This window comes from Psammomys obesus, unplaced genomic scaffold (genome assembly GCF_907164565.1).
Source record: "Psammomys obesus unplaced genomic scaffold, mPsaObe1.curated_primary_1811, whole genome shotgun sequence".
NCBI classification, from domain to species: domain Eukaryota; kingdom Metazoa; phylum Chordata; class Mammalia; order Rodentia; family Muridae; genus Psammomys; species Psammomys obesus.
Genome location: NW_026592732.1, coordinates 1,519,391 through 1,540,229, shown reverse-complemented (window position 1 = coordinate 1,540,229; position 20,839 = coordinate 1,519,391). Strand labels below are relative to the sequence as shown.

The 20,839-nt window shown below is 54.5% G+C and overlaps 2 protein-coding genes across 3 annotated transcripts in view; one reads left to right on the top strand and one right to left on the bottom strand.

The window, feature by feature from the left end:
* Positions 1–1,423: 1,423 nt before the first annotated feature.
* On the top strand, positions 1,424–11,413 carry Ckm (creatine kinase, M-type). The gene is made up of 8 exons (XM_055615689.1): positions 1,424–1,467; positions 4,712–4,923; positions 5,590–5,744; positions 6,211–6,343; positions 7,373–7,544; positions 9,053–9,176; positions 9,735–9,924; positions 11,033–11,413. Exons 2-8 carry the CDS (start codon positions 4,731–4,733, stop codon positions 11,209–11,211), a joined length of 1,146 nt encoding a protein of 381 aa, XP_055471664.1. The 5' UTR covers positions 1,424–1,467; positions 4,712–4,730; the 3' UTR covers positions 11,212–11,413.
* A 2,992-nt stretch (positions 11,414–14,405) lies between these two features.
* The window catches only part of Mark4 (microtubule affinity regulating kinase 4), a 31,139-nt gene continuing 24,705 nt past the window's right edge, over positions 14,406–20,839 (bottom strand). The window contains exons 15-18 of one of the 2 annotated variants that reach the window (XM_055615482.1): positions 18,796–19,074; positions 18,579–18,658; positions 17,414–17,458; positions 15,349–15,691 (exon numbers count right to left, since the gene is read on the bottom strand). In XM_055615482.1, the coding sequence (XP_055471457.1) occupies positions 15,627–15,691; positions 17,414–17,458; positions 18,579–18,658; positions 18,796–19,074 (469 nt within the window). In that variant the 3' untranslated portion in view covers positions 15,349–15,626. Of the gene's footprint in view, positions 15,692–17,413; positions 17,459–18,578; positions 18,659–18,795; positions 19,075–20,839 lie in introns of both variants that reach the window. The other variant, XM_055615481.1, reaches the window with a different exon arrangement.

The window sequence follows — 20,839 nt, the reverse complement described above, 5'->3', positions numbered from 1 at the left end:
GGAGCCTCAGGGTGATCCTGAAGAAGGCTGTCTCACGCCCTGCAACCCTGGCTCCTCCTCAGTGCCGTCTCCCTTCCCACACGTCCCCTGAGGTCCTTGGTCACAGCGGAGATGCAAAAGGCTCCTGTCGTACTGGGTGTCCTGCTCCACTCTGCCCTCCACAGCTTGGGGCCACCCAGCCCACCTCTCCCTGGGGATGGGAGCCACCAGCAGGGGTCTAGGCTGCCCATGTAAGGAGGCGAGGGCTGGGACACCCGAGCTCCCTGGTTATAATTAACCCAGACACGTGGCCGCCCCCCCAACACCTGCTGCCCGAGCCACCCCATCCCAGAGCCCTGGGTCTTGGGCTCTGTAGACATGAGGGAGAAGCTTGCTCTAAAAATAGCCCTGTTCCCGGTGGATCCAGGGCGAGGGGCAGGCTGAGGGTGGCCGCCATTCCCCCAGCCCTGTTTGCTTTCCTGCAAGTGTTTTTTTGCCTCTGTTACTTTCCCTGCCAATTCCACTGTCGTGGGAGCAGCCAGTGCCGGGGGATCCGGGAGAAACAACCTGGTTCTGGAACTACCATGGCCATGGCCATCCCTGTACGTGGGTGGTCACACAGGCCTCCTTGGGTCTGGAGGACCTTGGCTCTTGGCTCTCACTGCAAATTCCTGCCAGGTGCTTGTAGCCTAGAGATGTGGCTCCAGGAGCCAGCACTTGCCTGGCACACACAGTTCTGAACCTATAACTGCAGGAAAAAAAAAAAAAAAAAAAAAAAAGCAAACACCTGGATTCCCAACGCTTGGGAGACTGAGGCAGGGGGATTACCATGAGTTCAAAGTTCCAGACTGGGCTACACAGTGAGACCCTGTCTCAAAAAAGCCAAAATGATTAAATAAAAAAATGAAGTCAGGCATGACTTGCGAGGCTGAGGCAGGAGGATTGTTAAATGTCTGAGGCCAACCTGGGCTCCAGGCTAGCCTTGGCTACAGAGAAACACAAAACAAAACAGAATGAAATGGCTCTCCCAGCTGCTGACGCTGGCCATGAGGCTAAGGGAGGGTGCTGGCCATCACCAAGCCTGGAGGGGCCTGAGGCAGGCTGCAACAGGCCTGAGGGCCACGCTTCTACGTGCTTGGGACACCCAAAGTATTGCTGCTCTGTGTTCCCGGCGGGGGGCCAGCTGTCCCCAGCCAGCTCGACTCAGCACTTAGTCTGGGAAACAGTGAGCAGGTCAGCCCCAGGGGCAGCCCATACAAGGCCATGGGGCTGGGCGAGCGGTATGCCTGGGTTCGGGGCGGGCAAGGTGCCTGGGCAATGAGCTGAGAGCTCAGCTGCCCTCAGGGGGCCCTCCCTGGGGACAGCCCCCTCCTGGCCAATCACACTCTTCAGGCTCCACTATATAAGCCAGGGGCTACAGGGGCTGCCCCTGGGTCAGCACCACCTCCACGCCGCAGACAGCCCTCTCTCACCAGCCAGCCCAGCCAGGTACGGGAGGCCCAGGGGTGGGGTCTGGGGCTCGGGAGTCCAAGGGTCCCCTGCTTACCCCCATAGCGTTACACTTGCGTATTCTGCAGAACAACTTGTGGGGACAAATGTTCAGGCCACCCAGGTCTCAACAGCTGCCAAATGTCCCTGCTTGCAAGACAGGGTAGGCTGGGGCTCAGAATAGCAGTCAACGGGCTGAGAATAGCAGTCGACGGCCTGCTATCACTGAGGCAGGCGTCCAGATGGCTCCTGTCAGTGGCCCTTTAACACCGCCCCTGTGACCTTGTGTCTCATTGTCCCTGACCCTCTCTGTGGTTGTCAGGTTTTAAGAATTATTGGGGGACAGACAGGGTCACAATGCACACGTTGACAGAGGATAGCTTTGGGAAGTCGGGTGTCTCCTGCCGCCTGTGTGTCTGGGCATCAAGACTTGGGGGCTCCCTGCCTTTACCTCATGGGCTGTCTGGCAGGCCTCTGTCTGGCTCTCCTACCCTCTGTCTGTCTGTCTCGGGGATCTTGAAGGTGGGGTTACATGATCCAGTTTACCTAGAGATCTTAGGAAGCCTGTGATGGGTTCTGGGGCTCGGGTTCTTTCTGCGTCTCTCTTGCCTCAGTGTCCTGTCTCCTGGGATGTCCCTGACAGGGCTGGGTGGGGGCGGGGGGACACCTTCTGAAGAGATCTGGGCTGGAAGCCTGGGGTGTCCTTGAGTCTCAGGGCCTGGCTCTACGTCCTCCTGGCCACCCAGCTCTGCTGACTTAGTGCAAGGCGAGCCTACACGAAGGGAGGGGCAGGTGGGGTGGGGGTGGGGGCCTCTAAAAATAGCTGCAAAGCAGCAGTGTCAAGGGCTTCGGGTCTCGGTCCTACCCACCCTCTTCTCTCCACTTGGTCCACATTTCCTCCCACCTCCTCCCACCCCTGCCTTCCAGCCCTGATCAACGTCCCTGCTGTCAGCGCCCCAGGGATTTAGTCGATAAAAGTAATAAAGTAAAGCGGTAGTAACAAAATACAAGCGACAGGCCTGGGGAGATGGCTCAGGCGGCACCAATCAGGGCCCAGATCAAACCCCAGACCTCACACCTTAAAAAAAAAAAAAAAAAAGCTGGCCGTTGGGGAGACCGTCTGTAATCACTGGTGAGGTGCTGGGGTGCGGGCAGATGGGTCCTGCGGTTGGCTGGCTGGCCAGACTAGCTCCAGGCCTGAGAGAAACCCTGCCTCAAAACACAAACAAATGACAGCGTTAGACTCCCAGCTGGAACTTCATGCCAGATCCATGCTCATCAGCCTCAGTCCCAGGGGGGCAGAGGACAGGCTCTAGCCACTAGCCTGGGGCTGTACAGCAGTAACCTAGGGATGTGGCTTTGAAGGGAACCCTGAAGACAGCTGGAGGCAGAGGGACAGAAGGAGGGGGCTGAAGCGTCCCAGATCCATTCCTACGCCCTCAGCCGGACAGACCTGGATAGGGAATCTCCCTTATTTCTTCTCTCAGGGTATACATACAATCTCTGCCTGGGCCCTCACACAGGGCTTGCTGGGGTTGGTTTTCAGTTTCTGTGACAAAACGCCATGACCAAGGCAACTTAAAAAAAAAGAAAGCATTAACTCGGGGCTCACAGTTCCAGAGGTTAGAGCTCATGACCACTGTGTCGGGGTGCTGGAAGAGCGGAGTTCACCTCTTTATCCTCTGCCAAAAAGCAGACAGAGCTAACTGGGAATGAGGTGGGTTTTTAAACCTCAAAGCCCAACCCCAGTGACATCCCTTCTCCAACGAGGCCACACCTGCTCGTCCTTCCCAAACAGTTCCACTGATTGGGTACGAAATGCTCAAACATGTGAGCCTGTAGGCCATTCTCATCCGAACTGCCACAGGCCACTGAGAGCAATAACTGAATAAAAGGTGCCTGATATGCCAGGCACTGACCCGTGCGCCTCACCTGTCCTTAAATCCCTTGAAAGAGGTGAGGACCTCGGTAGACTCCCCTTCACAGAGGAGTGAACAGACAAGTCCAACAGCTTGCTCAAAGCCACACAGCATTTTGTCAGGAGCAGAGCTGAGATTCAATGAGGCCATCCGATTTCCGATCGTTGACTCTTCTTATTCTATTTTATTTTTGGAGGCAGAGTCTCACTCTGTAGCCCAGGCTAGCCTTGACTTCACTGCGATTCTCCTGCCTCAGTTTCAGAGTGCTGGAATTACAGGCATGGACCACCATGCCCAGCCAAGGCCTATATTCAGCCCCCAGCTCTACATAGCTGAGGATGACCTTCAACTTCTGATCTTCCAAGTGCTGAGGTCATAGGCATGAGCGGCCACACCCAGTTTGCTGGGCACCAAACCCAGGGTCTTGTGCATGCTGTGCAAGTGCTCTGCCAATGGGCCCCCAGACCTCAGATCCTGTGGTGTTTTTCTTTTTTGTTTTTTTGTTTTGTTTGTTTGTTTGTTTTGTTTTGTTTTTTTAATGCCACTGTCCTTCTCTGGCTTCAGACAAACAGTTTTGCCTGCCCTCCTTTTCAGGCTAGAGAGATTGGTCCCAGCAAGGTCACACAGCCAGGATGTAGCCACATTGGGCGACTTGCCTGATGTTTCCTTACAAGGCTGGGTGTGAAAAAAAAATAATGAGCGTGGGGGTATATATTATTTATTATTTGCCCTATGATCATCACGGTGGTAGTATCTAAAATGGTGTCACAAATAATAAGACACAGACACTTGTTATATTCTATTCACCTTGGGCTGGGCAGATATCTCTGCCTACGCTATGTCAATTAACCATCCACTCCGAGCCCCCACCCAACGCCAGCCTTCTTCTCTATCTAGGCTACCTTCCATGCACAATCTTAAAATTGCTTGCTTGTACTCTGTATCTGGGCCTTTCCACACCAGGCTTAGTTTTTCCTCCACACTAACCAAGGATGCCAACCTCTTTCTTCCTCTCTTCCTGTCCGTCTCTTTCCAGAAAGTCTCCTGAACCCAAAGCTGGGGAACCTTAGCCACCCTTACCCCAATATCTGCCCTGGCCAGGCACAGCCATTTAATCAGCCAGTCAGGTATAATGTCTTACACAACAAGGATAGGTTTATCTGGGCAGTAACCAGATCTTGAGGGCCAGCAGCTAGTATCCATATACAAGCATCAGACCAATCCCCAGCTGGGGAATCCCCTTGCTTCAAGCCCAGGCTCTGATTGACCTCAAGCCTCCTGTGGCTGGGTTCTTGAGTCTGAGCTCAGTGCCCCCTTGGCTTCAGGGTCCCCTAGGCCGCCATCATGCCGTTCGGCAACACTCACAACAAGTTCAAGCTGAACTACAAACCGGAGGAGGAGTACCCTGATCTCAGCAAGCACAACAACCACATGGCCAAGGTGCTGACCCCCGACCTCTACAAGAAGCTTCGGGATAAGGAGACACCTTCTGGCTTCACTCTGGATGATGTCATCCAGACTGGGGTGGACAACCCAGGTGAGCCTGCAGCAGGACAGAGGACTGGAGGCCACTGGACCGACTGTCCCAGGCCTGCCTGTCCCAGGAGGCCTCAGCTCCCGCTTCTTTCCCTCCCCTGCTCTCCTTCTCTTCTTCCCTGCCTCCCATTCCTTTCCCTCCCTCTCATCCCTACAATATCTAGGCCCTCCTCCCTGCATGCTAGGCAGGGGCTCTACCACTGAGCCACACCCGAGCCCCTCACTGGGGGATTCTAGGCAGGTGCTGTTCTGCTGAGCTGCACTCTTTGCCCATAAGTGGGTCCTTCAAGCCTCTTGCCCAGACCCTCTGTGTAAATGGTTTGTTTGAGCTTCTCAATATTTTGGGCTGAGCAGGGTACGCTGCCACACGCCTGTAATCCCAGCACTCAGAGAAGCAGAGGCAGGCAGATCTCTGTGAGTTCGAGGCCAGCCTGGTCTACAAAGCAAGTCCAGGACAGCTAAGGCTATACAGAGAAACCCTGTCTCGAAAAACCAAAAGAAAAAAAAATATTTTGGGCTAGCACACTATAATTTGTGGACTCCAAGAAGCCTTAACATCTTTAGCCCTATTTACCTGGTCTCTGGGACAGCTCTTTTTTCCCAGACTGAACACCTACACCCATCACAGGCCCAGGCTTCTGGTGCTAACCTCAGCCTCATCTCGCAGGTCACCCCTTTATCATGACGGTAGGCTGTGTGGCCGGCGATGAGGAGTCCTACACGGTCTTCAAGGACCTGTTTGACCCCATCATCCAGGACCGCCATGGTGGCTTCAAACCCACAGACAAACATAAGACCGACCTCAACCATGAGAACCTTAAGGTCAGTGCCCCTGGGCCGAGTGGCGGGGAGGAGAGAGGGCAGAGAGGCTGGATAGGAGGAAAGGTGGAGCTACAAATAGAGACAGAGGGAAGGAGAGACAGAGACTACCCCAAGAAAGAAAGGATGGGGCCTGAGGGCAGAGGGTGGGCAGTGAGTGAGGCAATGCAAGAGGGGGCCTTGGGGGCATCTGGAGGAGATCCTGCTGCTCTGGGGAAAGCCTAGAAGTTCCGGGGAGCCCCAGGAGGAAGCGGAGAGACCCTAGAGGACATGAGGGACACTTGAAGGATTAGGGAGGACCTAGAGGTTCTGGGGCAGACTCAGGCAGAAGCAGGGAGACTCCGGAGGACTTTGGGGGACACCCAGGAACACTAGAGAGACCCGAAAGGTCTCTAGTGAGACCTGGAGAATGTGGAGTGAGACTGGAGATGGCCAGGACTGCCTTCCCTGACTCCTCAGTGCTCCCCAGGGTGGAGACGACCTGGACCCCAACTACGTGCTGAGCAGCCGCGTGCGCACTGGCCGCAGCATCAAGGGCTACACACTCCCCCCCCACTGCTCCCGAGGAGAGCGCCGGGCTGTGGAGAAGCTGTCCGTGGAAGGTGAGGTCTCCAACCACAGTTCCGCTGGAGCCAAGGCCGTTACCTGTGCTGGGGCATCCTGGGAAGTCCTGCGCTCAGCTAACCAGGGGTCTTCACTGATTCATTAATTCAGCCAACATTGCTCTGGCTGAGAGTGGAGCAGAGGAGCGGAGATGATTTCTCAGGGCGGGTGCGGTGACAGGGCTGGGCCTGGCACCCTACGTTTGGAATCCCAGTACTTGGAAGGCTGAGGCAGGAGGACCACCAGGAATTGAAGGGCCAGCTTTTATTCAGTGAGACTCTTTCTCAAAATCAGGAAATGAAAACAAACAATAGCAGATGTTTGTAGTAACTGCAAATTTCTCTTTCTTTTGTTTCACTGAGGCAGAGAACGTCCTGGCTAGTCCATCTGGCCTTCTGCCTCGGCCTCCCAAATGCTTGGCTGGACAAGGGTAACTTCTACACTGGACCATAGTTAATCCTTTCTTTTGGGAGGGGCTTTTAAAAATTGCTGTTTTGTTTTGTTTGCAGCATGGTTTTTCCATAGAGCCCTGGTTATTCTGGAACTCACTATGTAGCTCAGGCTGGTCTCAAAGACATCCACCTGCCTCCGAGCCCTAGAACGGCCAATCTTAAGGTCTCCATGATGATGTCACACATAGTGACTTTGGGAATTGCACTCAGGACTTCCGGAAGATCTGGCAGAGCTCTTAACTGCTGAGCCATCTCTCCAGCCCCCACACATAGTGACTTTGAGGTCGGCCTAGGGCTACATGATGAAACCAAGTCTCAGAAAAAAAAAAAAAAAAAAGCCATGTCCAGGAATCACATTCTCTTGCACGTGGACTTGGTGGGAGCGTCTGCTTTGTGTCCATGGGCGCACAGCGGGAGGTGTCAGTGAATTCTGGGAACAGGTCATGAGTTTGGGGTCAGACTCTGGGTGTAGGTGGTTTGGAGGCTTCTTTGATGTAGTTAGTGCGGGGTCCTCCAGCCTTGGCACCCCAGCTTAAGCGAAGCAGGCAGCTGACTGCTCTCCCTTGGCCCCTGTAGCTCTCAACAGCTTGACAGGTGAGTTCAAGGGCAAGTACTACCCTCTGAAGAGCATGACGGAGCAGGAACAGCAGCAGCTCATTGATGACCACTTCCTGTTCGACAAGCCCGTCTCTCCTCTGCTGCTGGCCTCCGGCATGGCCCGAGACTGGCCCGACGCCCGTGGCATCTGGTGAGTCCTTCTCTCCTCTGGCTTCAACAGCTTCTTTCTGGCCCTCTGACCGTCTCCATCGCAGGAGACCGTGACCTCGCCTTTCAACCCTGCCTAGGCCTGGTCAGGTGTCCTGGTTTAGAAAACTTGGACCAAAGAAGTATAGCAAGTTCACATTGGCCAGGCATAATGGTGTAGGCCTGGCATCGGGTTTCAAACCTAGTGCTAGCCAGACTACGGTGACTTTGATGAATTTGAGGCCAACCTGGCCTCAACATGAAAACTGAAAGGAGAGCCAGAGTTGGGTGCGGCTCAGTCCTAGAGCACCTGCCTGGGATAGAGCCATGTGCAGGAAAATATAGTAACAACGACAATAATCACAACAATAATATAAAGCCAGGCTTGGTGGTGCTGTTGTGCCTGATTCCAGAGACCAGGAGGAGCTTTATTGGAAGCTGGAGCTGGGACTCTCACAGACACCAAGCCACTGGTATCCAACTGAGAGCCCCAGCTCAGGACTGAGGATGATTGATAGGTCCCAGTCCCTCCCAGGGTGCCCAAAGCAGGGGAATTCCAGCCTGGCAAGCATTTTAAAACGATTGGCTGTGGGAAGGCCCCAAACCGTAACTGGTTCTGGCTTTCTTTGTTCTCTCTTGTGGGGGTAACATCTGGTCTTGGGTTTCAGTGGAAATGTCCTGTCCTGTGCTGATGGGCTGTTGCGGGGGGGGGGGGGCAATTAGCACATTCTGTGGCATATCCAGGAACAAGGCTACTGTTGGGGGTCATCTGGGCCAGTTGGTTCCCTAGCAACTTCTCTAGTGGGCAGGAGGGAATGTAGCAAGGCTGGCCTACCCCCTGTGGCTGGTGGGACATGACTGGTCTTTGTTCAGGCTTGTGCCTTTAATCTAGTGACCCCAAAAACTTAATTTTTAATTCTTTTGGTCTCACACTGCACAGGCTGAAGCAGGAGCATTACAAGTTCAAGGGCAGCCTGGGCTACATACCAGGACTCCCTTTTTAATGATAATTAAAAAAAAAAAAAAAAAAAATGAAGATGGTTGAAATCTCAGAATCTTGGGATGCAAAGCCTTGGAATCAGAATGGATAAACACTGTCGATATGACCCCTACGGGGCGGGGGTGTGTGTGTGCGCACTGTGCCCCACATTGGCCTAGAACTCACGATCTTCCTGCTCTTCTGGGTGCAGAGATTTCAGGGCGGGTGCTAGAGAGACGACTCAGCCTTCATAGGCTAGGCTCACAACCAGAAACAGCAGAGCTTTGGGGCCGACGCCCGGAAGGGGAGGAGCCCGGAAGGGGAGGAGTCAAGCTAAGAAAGGTTTTCAGGGACCCGGGCCCAGGAAGGCCCAGGAAGGCTCTCGTCCTCAGATCTGAAGTTTAGGAAACCGGCGTGCCTGTGACTAGACCCAGTTCTCAAAGGGAGGGCTGTTTTGAACTAACTCATGCATTTGCTGTTCCTGAGCCATGGGGTTCCTGCTGACCTCTAGGCTTCCACCTGCCCTTCCTTAGGCACAACGACAACAAAAGCTTCCTGGTGTGGGTGAACGAGGAGGACCATCTCCGCGTGATCTCCATGGAGAAAGGGGGCAATATGAAGGAGGTTTTCCGCCGCTTCTGCGTGGGCCTGCAGAAGGTGGGTGTCTGCGTCCCGACTGCAGCACCCACAGTTAGAGCTACCCCGCTTCCTACATCCAGCCCCCCTCCTGAACCCGCCACACCCACTTCCCAAGACTCCCCCCACTCCACCTTTCCCAACCCCCCCACCCCCACGGGCTTTTCACCACCTGCTTTGCAATCTCTGCCTCTTACACACACACACACACACACACACACACACACACACACACACACACGCACGCACGCACCAGTGCGTGCACGCACATACACACAGAGCAAGCTCTGTCCTTTCTAATTCCGCCCTACCCACTAACTTCCCAACCGTTCCCCACCCCACACTCAGACCCCCCTTAACCCAGCCTCACTTTCCAGTCGTAGCCCTAGCCTAACCCTCACCTTTCAGAACACCCCCCTCTCCTACGCCTCCTGCCGCCGCCCCCACCCCACAGTCGGAGGCCGCCCGCGTCTTTGCCACAGGCCGCTCCGGGCAGAAGGCCGCCTGGTCGGCCCTCCACTCCCCTATGCCCGCACGTAGGCTGCCTCTGGAGCCCGGTCCCTCATGTCCTCTCCCCAGATTGAGGAGATCTTCAAGAAGGCCGGCCACCCCTTCATGTGGAACGAGCACTTGGGCTACGTGCTCACCTGCCCCTCCAACCTGGGCACCGGGCTGCGCGGGGGCGTCCACGTGAAGCTGGCGAACCTGAGCAAGCACCCCAAGTTCGAGGAGATTCTCACCCGCCTCCGTCTGCAGAAGCGCGGCACAGGTGCGGCCTGCCCCGTCCCGCGGCGGCGCCTGGGGAGGGCTCCTTACTGAGGGACATCCCTGCAAGTGCCGGGGTCAAGACTAGGACACGCATTTTACACACAAGCCCCACCCTCCACTGGAGCCTCAGATTCTTCCTCTGTAAATGTGTGGTCAGTTTGACCACAGCAGCCATTCACCGTGAACCATCATATTCATTCTTACACACACACACACACACACACACATATATGTATGTATGTATGTATGTATGCGTTGGAGATGTTGAGATAGGGTCTCTCTATGTAGTCCTGGATGTAGAACAGGCTAGCCCTGGGGGGCTGGAGAGATGGTTAAGACCTTTGCTCTTCCAAAGGTCCTGAGTTCAATTCCTAGCACCCACGTGGTGGCTCCCGATTATCTATGATGAGATCTGATGCCTCAGTCATGCAGGTGCACCCAAACATGAAACAAAATTTTAAAATCTTAAAAAAAAAAAAAAAACCACACCAAAAACAAACAAACAAAAAAACAGGCTGGCCTCAAACTCACAGAGACCCTCCTGCGTGGGTGCTGGGATTAAAGGCCTGTGCATTTTTTTTTTCTTTCTTTTCTTTTCTCTCTTCCCGTCTCTCTCTCTCTCTCTCTCGGTTTTTTGAGGTAGGGTTTCCCTGTGTAGTCCTGGCTATCCTGGAACTCACTCTGTAGGGCAGGCGTTGAGCTCACAGAGATCCACCTGCCTCCCGAGCTCTCTGATTAAAGGTGTGCACCATCAGCGCCCGGCATCCTTTTAAAACTAAGCTGATTTAGCTGTGAGAGAGGGCACTCCCATCAGAGTACAGTTTTCAGGAGTCTTCTCGCCTTCCACCTTGTGGGCCCTGGGAATTTGACTCGGTCGTCAGGCTTGGTACAGGCGTCTTTACCCACTCGGCCAGTTCGCCGGCCTGTGTTATAATTTAACGTTGGAGGGTCGAGCCGGGACCTCACCCTAAAATCCAGGCATGTTTGCTCAATACTGAGAGCCGGTGACTTGTGAACAGCGAATTCCCGAGGCGATTTCAGGTGGGCACAGGGCCGTCCCTGCGCGTCTCCCGCCACCTCACGCCTCCGTGGCCTCTGCTCCCGCGCAGGTGGCGTGGACACGGCTGCGGTGGGCGCCGTGTTCGACATCTCCAACGCCGATCGGCTGGGCTCCTCCGAGGTGGAACAGGTGCAGCTGGTGGTGGATGGCGTGAAGCTTATGGTGGAGATGGAGAAGAAGCTGGAAAAGGGCCAGTCTATCGACGACATGATCCCCGCGCAGAAGTAGAGCCGCGCCGGGCGCAGCAGCCCGCGGTGGGCCGCCGGAGCCCCGCCCCGGAAGTCCAACCAAAGGGCTGGGTCCCGGGTTCTGGCCAATGAGAACCTGCCTCCGGAGCTCCGCCCACCAGGTTTAGCCCCCGCAACTATGCGCCGGCGAGCGCATCTGGAGCCGATTCCCTACTCCCAAATAAAAGTCCGTGGTGACCTTAGCGTTGAGTGTGACTGCGGAGGCAGGGCGGGGCGGCCTTCTACTGTCCCTCTCACTGGCGTCCTGTCTGTTCTGTCTTCAGCTCTCTCTAGATGCCAAGTTTTTGTTGTTGCTATTTTGAGAAGGCCTCTCGAGTAGCCCAGGCTGGCCTCAAATTCCCTAGGCAGCTGAGGCTAGCCTTGCATTCTAATCCTCCTGCTTCGACTTTCCGAGTTCTGGCCTTAGAGGTGTGCACCACCGTGCTTGGCTTTTGTGTCTGTTAGGTATATATGCACAGACACACATAGGTACACACGCCTATGCCAGGCCAGAGGAGGGGTTTGGGTGTCTTTCTCTGTTGCTCTCAACTTTTCTTTTTGAAACAGGGTGTCACTCTGTAGCCCAGGCTGTCCCGGAACTCACTCTGTAGGCCAGGCTGTTCTTGAACTTAGAGGCCCACCTGCCTCTGCCTACCACGGCCAACTCCCCTGCCATCCACTTGTTTTGAGACAAGGTGTCTTCACTGAACCCGACGCTGAGCTGCCAGGTCCCAGGATCAGCCTATCTCTGTCCACACAGCTATGCCTGGCATTTCCTTGGATACTGATGATCCAAACTCCAGCTCTCCTGCAGAGCAGAGGCCCCAACCGCACAGCCACTGTCCTGGCCCTTGCTAAACACAGGCTACCCCTGTGTACTTTAGGTTGGTCTCAAACTCACTGTGTAGCCCAGGCTGGCCTCAAACTTGCACTAACCGCCCACTTCAGCTTCCAAAATCCTGGGTTTGACAGGCAGACCCACCAAGCCCAGCTTCGCTGTCAGTCAGCAGAGGAGCCTCGCCAACTGAAATGAGCTTGCTGCATTAGCCACATAGTGTTTCATCCCAGAACCTGTGTCAAGGTGGAAGGAAGAACCAACTCTCAAAACTGACTTGTCTTGACAAAGGTGTACCCTTCCACAAATAATACAGAAAGTGGAACCATTTTAAAATCTGCCACAGTTCCCACTTGTGCCTGGAGACCCTTCAAGGTTAAGGGACTCATGTGGCCCTGGCTGGGCTCCAGCTTACTATGTAGCCAAGAATAACCTTGAACTTTTTTTCTTTTCTTTTTTTTTGAGATAGGCTCTTTCTATACAGCCATGGTTGTCCTGGAACTCACTCTGTAGACCAGGCAGGCTGGCCTTGAACTCACAGAGATCTGCCTGCCTCTGCCTCCCGAGTGCTGGGATTACAGGCGTGAGCCACCGTGAGACTGGTGGATCCTGAGCTTCTTGTTATTTGGTTTTCACCCGAATGCTGGGATTTCAGTTGTGTGCCACCGAGCCTGTGCTGGGGACCTAACCCAGGGCTTCCTACACAGCAGGCAAGCCCTCTGCCAGATGAACTTTGCGTCTCTTGCCCTCTCCACTCAGCCCACCTGTTACCTGTCTTTTTCCTTCCCAGATGGAGGGTGTGGGCTGACTATCACTAGAGAGTCCTTAGGCTTGGGATATTTGGTCTCAGGAAAGAGCCAGAGGAGGGGGGCAATTTTCAAGATGGAGAGAAGTACGTAACAAGTCTATTGCCATATGAAACATGGGGGGCCTTACCCCCTTAGCCCCAGCAGTTAGGGGCAGGTGCAGCTGAATCTCTGTTGAGTTTGAGACTAGCCTGGTCTACATTAGTGAATGCCCTACACCTATAATCCCAGAACTTGGAAGGGTGGAGGCAGGAGGATAGGGAGTTCAAAGCCAGCCTTGGCTATAAAGAGTCTGGGATCAGTCAGGGCTACAGGAGATCCTGAAAGCAAACACTAGGCACATGGCAGCTATCTATAGCCGCAGCAGAGGGTTCCGAGTCAGAGGCCAATGGAGAAAACATGGGTACACAAAGATCGAACCCACATGGATACAGGTTGGAAGCCCTTAGAGGTAGGTTCAGTAGCAGCAACCTTTAATCCTGGCTCTCAGGAGGCTGAGGAAGGAGGATTGCCAAGAGCCCAAGAGTAGTCAGAGACAAATAGCAAGACCAGGTCTTAAAGAAAGATGGCTCAGCAGTTAGGCACACTTGCTGACCCAGCAGAGGACATGGGTTCAGTCCACACGCACAGCTCCGTGTAACGCCAGGCCACAGACCCAACAGCCTTGTCTGGCCTCCACGGGCACCGCATGCACACAGCACATAAAAACCCTCACACAGAATAAGCCAATCTTCAAAAAAATCAGTCATTAGAGATTAAGAAATTCCTGTCCTGCCTTCAGCTTAACCTGAGGTCCATGGCTGTCCCCAGGAGGACTGAGCTAGAGGGTAGGTGACAGACATGTCTTAGCAGGTCCTGGGCAAATATCCTCCTTGTTTGAAGACACCACTGCTGGTCCTAGCCCACTCCCAGCCATCAAGGAAGGCAGTTTCAGAGAATTTCATCTCAGTAAAGCAGCTGCCTCACTTCCTGAGCCCCTCAGCATCTGCCTGCTAACACCCCCAGCCCCACCCACCCAGCACTTCAGATCCAGACTCTTACCAGGGTGACAATCTCACTACAGCTCCCTACTGCCCTTGGGGGTGGGGGGATCGCAGCCAGTCCTCTTGTGGAATACAGGTCCCACAGAGGATACTGTCTGCAAGTTCAAGGCTGGCCTGGGCTTCATAGTAAGATGAGCCTGATGCCTTCAATGTCAAAAGCCAACAAATACGGCTTTGGCCAGATGGGTGGACAGCTGACAGGGTTTGAAGTCCCAGGGCAAACCCAGAGCCTGCCCAACTGCTTTTCATATCTGGCAGGTTTTTGCAAAAACATCTTTTTTTTTTTTTTTTTTTTGGGGGGGGGGGGAGGTCTCATGTATCTCAGACACACAGCCATTTTTTTTTTCCCCAGAATACGACTAGAACCCGGGGCTCCACCAGGCAGGCGCTGTAATGACTTTGCCACAACCACAGCCTGTGGAATTTCTTTCCACGCCCTCATTTTCTCCACCCTGGGTGGTCCGTAGTTCTGGCTACCAGCCCCTCTCCCATGACAGGCTCTGTACGTCTCTCATGTCCAGAACTGGGCCTGGTGTGGAGTCGGCACCAGTCATTGATTGTTTATTGAATACATGTATTACTGAAATAGGAAGAGGCTCTGGGTCCAGTGTAATACAGCAGAGGGGAGCGAGTGGCTGAGAGGAGGGCCGGACAGAAGGCTGGAGCCTCACAGAGGAGGCCGGGATGTTCCACCCTCTTCCATAGTCATCCTTGACCCTCCAAACCCACTGTTCCCATTCTGCAGGTGAGATAACTGAGGCTCAGCAAGCAGAACCACAGGTTGGGGTCAAGTCCCCAGCTCCCTGGCTCCTCTGCAGGCTAAGGGCCTGGAAGGAAACCCCAGGTCGGCCAGGGAGGGGTTCGGGGGCTGGAGGGGCTCTCCTACTGTTTATTGAGTAACAGGCTGCAGGTGAGGAGCTGGCAGGAGGGCGGGCAATAACTTAAAAACTGGAACAGCGGCAGCTCCCCGAGAGACCTCTGCGGAGGGACGGGAGTATATACAAGGATTTGTACAAAGTGCCCGGCGCCAGCCTGGGGCAGGAAGGGGGTTCGAGCATAAGGGGGAGAAGGAAAGGTTTCTGCCTGTAAACCCCCCTCCCCGACTGCCTGCGCCCCCAAGTTCTGTCTCCAGTCATTATGCCTGGCAGGTCTCCCTGAATGGGAGGATTTCCTCAGTTTCCCTTCTCACTCCTGTCCCCAAAGTCTTCTCGGGCACCCTGCAGCAGCAGCGCAAGGTCTGTGTGGGCGGCAGGTCCCACCAGAGCCCCAGGAGGTCGCCAGCTCCCCCTGCTGAGCCCTCGTAACATGCCCTATAACCCCGACTGTCTCTGTCCACCAATCTAGTCCAGGGAAACGGAAAGTCATGATACGGGGAGCCCCTCTGTCCCCTTCCCTTCTTGCGGAAGTGAAAAGAACCAAAGAAAGAGGACCGGGGCTGTGGTGGTGGTGGCGGCGGTGGCTCAGAGTTCAAGGTCGTTGGAGATGCGGGTGACGAGAGTGCGGAAGGCCAGGGCGGTGCCCGCCACGCGGCGGAAGAGGACGCCCCTGAGACCGGGCCGGGGCAGCTGGCACACCTCTACTTCGAAATGGGACAGGGGCTCGGGCCCGCCCGCACCCCCGTGCAGGCAGGCCAGCAGGAACGGCTGCGGCTGGCGGCACCGGCAGCGGGCGGCCGCCGTGGCCTGTCGCAGGGCAGCCATCAGGGCCTCAGGAGGACGAGAGCTGGTCAGCTTCACACTCCAGGGGAATCGGAGCAGCCGGGGGGCGGTTTCCGCTTTATCCCAAGGTAGATGGCAACTGAGGAGGGGTCAGCAGAGGTCAGGCAGGGCAGAGGAGGGGGGCGCACCCCACCCCACCACCTGCACAGGGACATGGAAGTGCCCTGGGTCTGCACTTCCCAGCCTCCCTTGCAGCTGGACCCCCAACCTCCACCCCTGTCTCTGAGATTCCCGCCATCTCCGTCACAGGACAACGTCAGCAACAGTACGGGCCAAAAGACAGCTGGCTTCTCGGCAACAGGACTGTAAGAAATGGGTTCAGATGGCAAGTGACCTGGCACCCTAGCTGTGTCCTGTGTTTTGGGGGAGAAGTTTGGGCTCTCATTATGGAGACCAGCCTAATCCAGAACTCAGAGAATCTGCTACTTCTGCCTCCCAAGTGCTGGAATTAAAGGAATGTGCCACCATGCCTGGCTACTTTTTTTTTTTTTTTTTTTTTTTTTGAGTCTCAAAAAAAGTCTGTTCTTTGGTTTAGGATAATTAAAAGCGTAGGTCAGGTATAAGCACATGATCAAAACTGACCAATCACAGCTCTAACTCTTCTGGTCACAGGCATTGGTTTAGAGGTGGACTTGTGACCTAGACCCAGCCAATGAGAAGTCCTGAGAATTCCTAGGATGGCTCTCATTTCCACTGGAGCTTCGGAACCGGCCGGATTAAGCAGCGGGGAGCACGCTGTAAAGCTGCCTGGAGGGGCTTCAAAGGAGGGTCTAGGGCAGGCTGGGTAAGCACTCACAACTGAGCCACACCCAGGCCCTCACTGGGGGACTCTAGGCAGGGCTCTACCACTGAGCCACACCCCAGCCCCCCACTGGGGGATTCTAGGCAGGGCTCTACCACTGAGCCACAAACCCAGCCCCTCACTGGGGTATTCTAGGCAGAGGCTCTACCACTGGGCCACACCCCAGCCCCTCACTGGGGGATTCTAGGCAGGGGCTCTACCACTGAGCCACACCCCAGCCCCTCACTGGGGGATTCTAGGCAGGGGCTCCACTAATGAGCTACATCCCCCCTCCTTTTTTTTTCTCTACAATTTACAGATAGGATTTCACTAATTTACCTAAGGCTAGCCTTGAGCTCTTTATAGCATATATATGCAGGCTTTGAAATTGCATTACTTCTGCCTCAGCCTCTAAGTTTCGGGGATTAGCAGACCTATGAAACCAGAGCCACCTTGAATATAGCATTTTTTTTTTACTTTTTTGTAAGGTTTATTTATATACTGTTCTACCTGCATGTATGCCTGTATGCCAGAAGAGGGCACCAGATCTCATTATAAATGGTTATGAGCCACCATGTGGTTGCTGGGAATTGAACTCAGGACCTTTGGAAGAGCAGCCAGTGCTCTTAACCTCTGAGCCATCTCTCCAGCCCTCTGGATATAACATTTTATGGCACAGTGATATCTGTTTTACAGAGGCTATGGCCTCTTAAGTCCCAGAATGGCAGAATACAGTAGGAGTGCCCAAGAAAGGCTTTCCTAAGTATTTACAGGCTGGGTATGCAGGGGTGCTCTTAGGTTTTCCGTGGTCAAACTGGCCTCCATCCTGAGGCAATGGTAAGAGAAGGGCCGAGAGCATTGGAGGCACTCTAGGCTGCAGATGGGACAAGGCCAGAGCGGCAGAAACGAGCCTCAGGAAAGGCTGGAAGGGCCCATAGTATCCCAGCAGTTAGCTTTAGGGCACGGAAGGGGGTCTTAGGAAGGGTGTGTAGAGGCGGGCAGGGCAGGAACCTTACTCACCTTGCGACCTCAGGTCCCCCGATTCTCTCAGGTTCGTCTGCGACCCTAGCAGAGGAGGTAGCAGCAGAGTGTGAATCTGGACATAAGAAGCCCCTCCCCCCCACTACCACCGCACTCCAGGAAACCCTGCCGGGCTCTGCTCTCCTGCCTGCTGGCTGCTGAGAGAGCCGTCTAGACGTGATCCCTTCCTTCCAGAGTGGGCTCCATACAGAAATGGTTAGTGGAGGTGGGAGGAGAAGTACTGAAGGGTTTGGAAGATGAAAAAGGGCAGGCAGACTCATCTACACAGAAAAGGGCACGATCACACCCACACAGCCATATACAGTGACACAGGTATTCCAATGACAGACACCTTCCTTAGTGAGCTCGCAACTGCGGAGCCATGGCCCCAGCCCCTCTGGAGGAATTCTAGGCTAGTGATTTTCAGCTGAGCCATGCCCTTCCCTTCCTCAGACACTTTGCTCTATTCTTTTGTAAACTTCAGACATGGTCTCCTTCTATATCCAGATTGGCCTTGAACTTGGAATCCTGCCTCAGCCTGAGACTATAGGACTCTTCCCATAAGCACTTTCATTAACTCATTGCCTATGTGTGTCACCTTCTGTCCTCTGTTAGTAGGTGTGTCAGGGTAGAGATATTTTACATTTTTGTTAGCCATGCTAGGCACACAGGAGGTATCAATGAGTGATGTCTCAGTAACATACTCAAAAGCATTTTCCACAGAGCGCCCTCTCTGCTTTCAAGTTTTTCGTTTTGTTTTTGAGACAGCGTTTCTGTGTAGCCTTGGCTGCCCTAGACTTGCTTTGTAGACCAGTCTGACCTCAAACTCAGAGATCCTCCTGCCTCTGCCCCTCAGAGTGCTGGGACGACAGGCGTGCGCCACAACAACCTGGTTCTCAATGCCCTGAGCCCTCACGATCACACGTGGAAGCTTGTGTGAGCACTCTCCTCATGTTGCAGATGAGAACCAGAGAAGCTTACATGGCTTGCTCCAGGTCGCTCAGCAGAGCTGGCCCCTGCCCCACCCCTCTGCTTGCAACATACAGATGCTGTACCCCGCTCCCCCCACAGAGCTCTTCGGGGGGACACACACAAGGACGCACCCACACGCGCGAGTCAGCCATGCAGATGAGAGCTGGGACCATCGACAGCACAGCAGACTTACTGATTTTGGATCCCTGGGGCAGAGAGGCGCCCGAGACACAGCGGTTAGAGTTCTGCCGTTTAGAGGGATCGAGGGTAACCCTGCGGGGTGAGGAGGTGGGAGGGGTGACAGGGGTGCAGAGGTTCAAGAGGTCAGGTGCAGGAGGCGCAGCAGAGACAGGTTAGGCCCCGCCCCTCCACCCCGCCCACACCCACACCCCACATCCGGGGCGGCTCACCTTCGGGTCAGTTTGGAGGTCAGCTTGGTGAAGAGGTTGGTGGTAGGGCGAGGCCGCCCGGAGGGCAGGGGTGCGGCCTCGTGGGCCAGTGTGGGCGAGGCTGGGGGTCCATTTTGCACACCCCCACCACTCCCGCCCCCTGCCCGCCGGTCTCGGACCTGGCCCCCGTGGAAGGTGCTGCGGATGGTGGAGCCCCGAGCCAGGCGGCTCCTCTCTCCTGATGGGGGAGCCAGGCTGTGACTGGAGGGTGAGGCAGGGGGCACCCGTGAGGTACCGGAGCTACAGGCAGAGAAAGACAGGTCAGAGGGCAGCCCAAAGGCTGTCGGGCCTTTACAGATCCTCCTATCATTTTACTGGTTCACTGATTCTCCCATCCAAGTTCTAATTAGACCTGACCCTGCTCAGCTTCCATGTTGGATAACTTTCGCAGTGCTGTGACTGTAACACTAGACCTCCAATGTGTACCCTCCCAGGGATCTCAAGCCCGCTCAGATCCCAGTGGCTACTACACCTCTCCTAGAATCCTCATGCCTTTCTCTCTTGGCATTCTAACCCTTAGGGCTAGTAGGTGTCATGAACATAGCCTTGCAGCTGAAGACTACATTTCCCAGCATGCATTGCTGCCAGAAGTCACATGCAGGCCCCCAAAGAACAGGTTGCCAGCTCCCACACTTTGCGCTATTTGTAGGCCATGCCCTCAAGGAAATTGCTGAGAGACTGGCAGCTGGCAGAGACCTCACGCCTGGGCTTGCGTGGACACCGATAGGTTCAAGAGAACCTGTTCTTAGATTTTTGTCTCGGAAATAGGAACCTCTCATATTGAAGCCATGGCCTTCTCTGCAGCTCAGCCTTGTTCCCTGTCCAGAACGTACAGGTCACATCTGATTACAAACAGGGATTCTGGAATCTTTGTTCCTTGACTAGCCAGCTGTACAATTTTAGACAAGCTTCCTACTTCCCTGTGCCTCATTTCTGCTGCAAAATAGAGGGGTAGGATCTACCCAGAATGCAGGCGGTAGTAATTAGGCAGTGGCTGGACGAAGACAGTGAAGCCCCTTTATCAGTTTATTTCAATTAATTTAGTAACACCAGACAATCTCCTTGTCATTGAATGTCCTCTGTGGACTAAGTCCTGGGGGAGGGGTTATGGGACCTGGGAGCAGTCAGTGCCACTCGAATTTGGAGAAGTTGTGCATTGTCCCCTGATAACCGTGCTGAGTAGTCTGGGATCACACTGACATCCACCAAATGCTGACACTCACGACATGTATAGCTCCATCTCGGAAGGCCCTGGGAGCGGGGCAGAGCCAGTGATGCCTCCTTAGTCGTTTGTTTGTTTATTGTTGTTATTGTTTAAATGGTGTTTCTCTGTGTATTCCTGGCTGTCCTGGAACTCTGGAACTTGCTCTGTAGACCAGGCTGGCCTTGAATTTATGGAGAATCTGCCTCCCAAGTGCTGGGATTAAAGGTGTATACCACCATGCCTAGCTTTTTTTTTTTTTTTTTAATGCATGGTGTTTGCCTGCATGTGAGCCTGTGACCATGTGTGCCTGGTGCCTGCAGAGGTCAGAAGAGGGCATTAGGTATCCTGGAACTGGAGTTAGAGATGGTTGTGAGCCACCACAGGCACTGGGAATTGAACCTGGGTCCTCTGCAAGGCCAGCCAGTGCTCTTAACTGCTGACCCGCCCTCCAGCCCTCCTCCTTTTTATGTTGAGACAGGATCTCACACAGCCCAGGTCAGCCTTACATTTCTGATTCTCTGGCCTTCACCTTCCCCACACGGGGGCTATAGGCGTCAGACCCTATAGCTTTGTGCAGTGAGGCAGGCAGCCTACCACTTAGCCCTCCCCAGCACTTTTTTTTTTCCCCCTGAGACAGGGTTTCTCCATGTAGCCCTGGCTCCTGGAACTCTCTCTATACACCAGGCTGGCCTCCAACTCAGAGATCCACTTGCCTCTGCCTCCCAAGGGCTGGGATTACAGTCGCGTGAGACCACTGCCTAGGTGGGTTTTGTTTTTAAACAGGGTTTCAGGTAGCTCAGG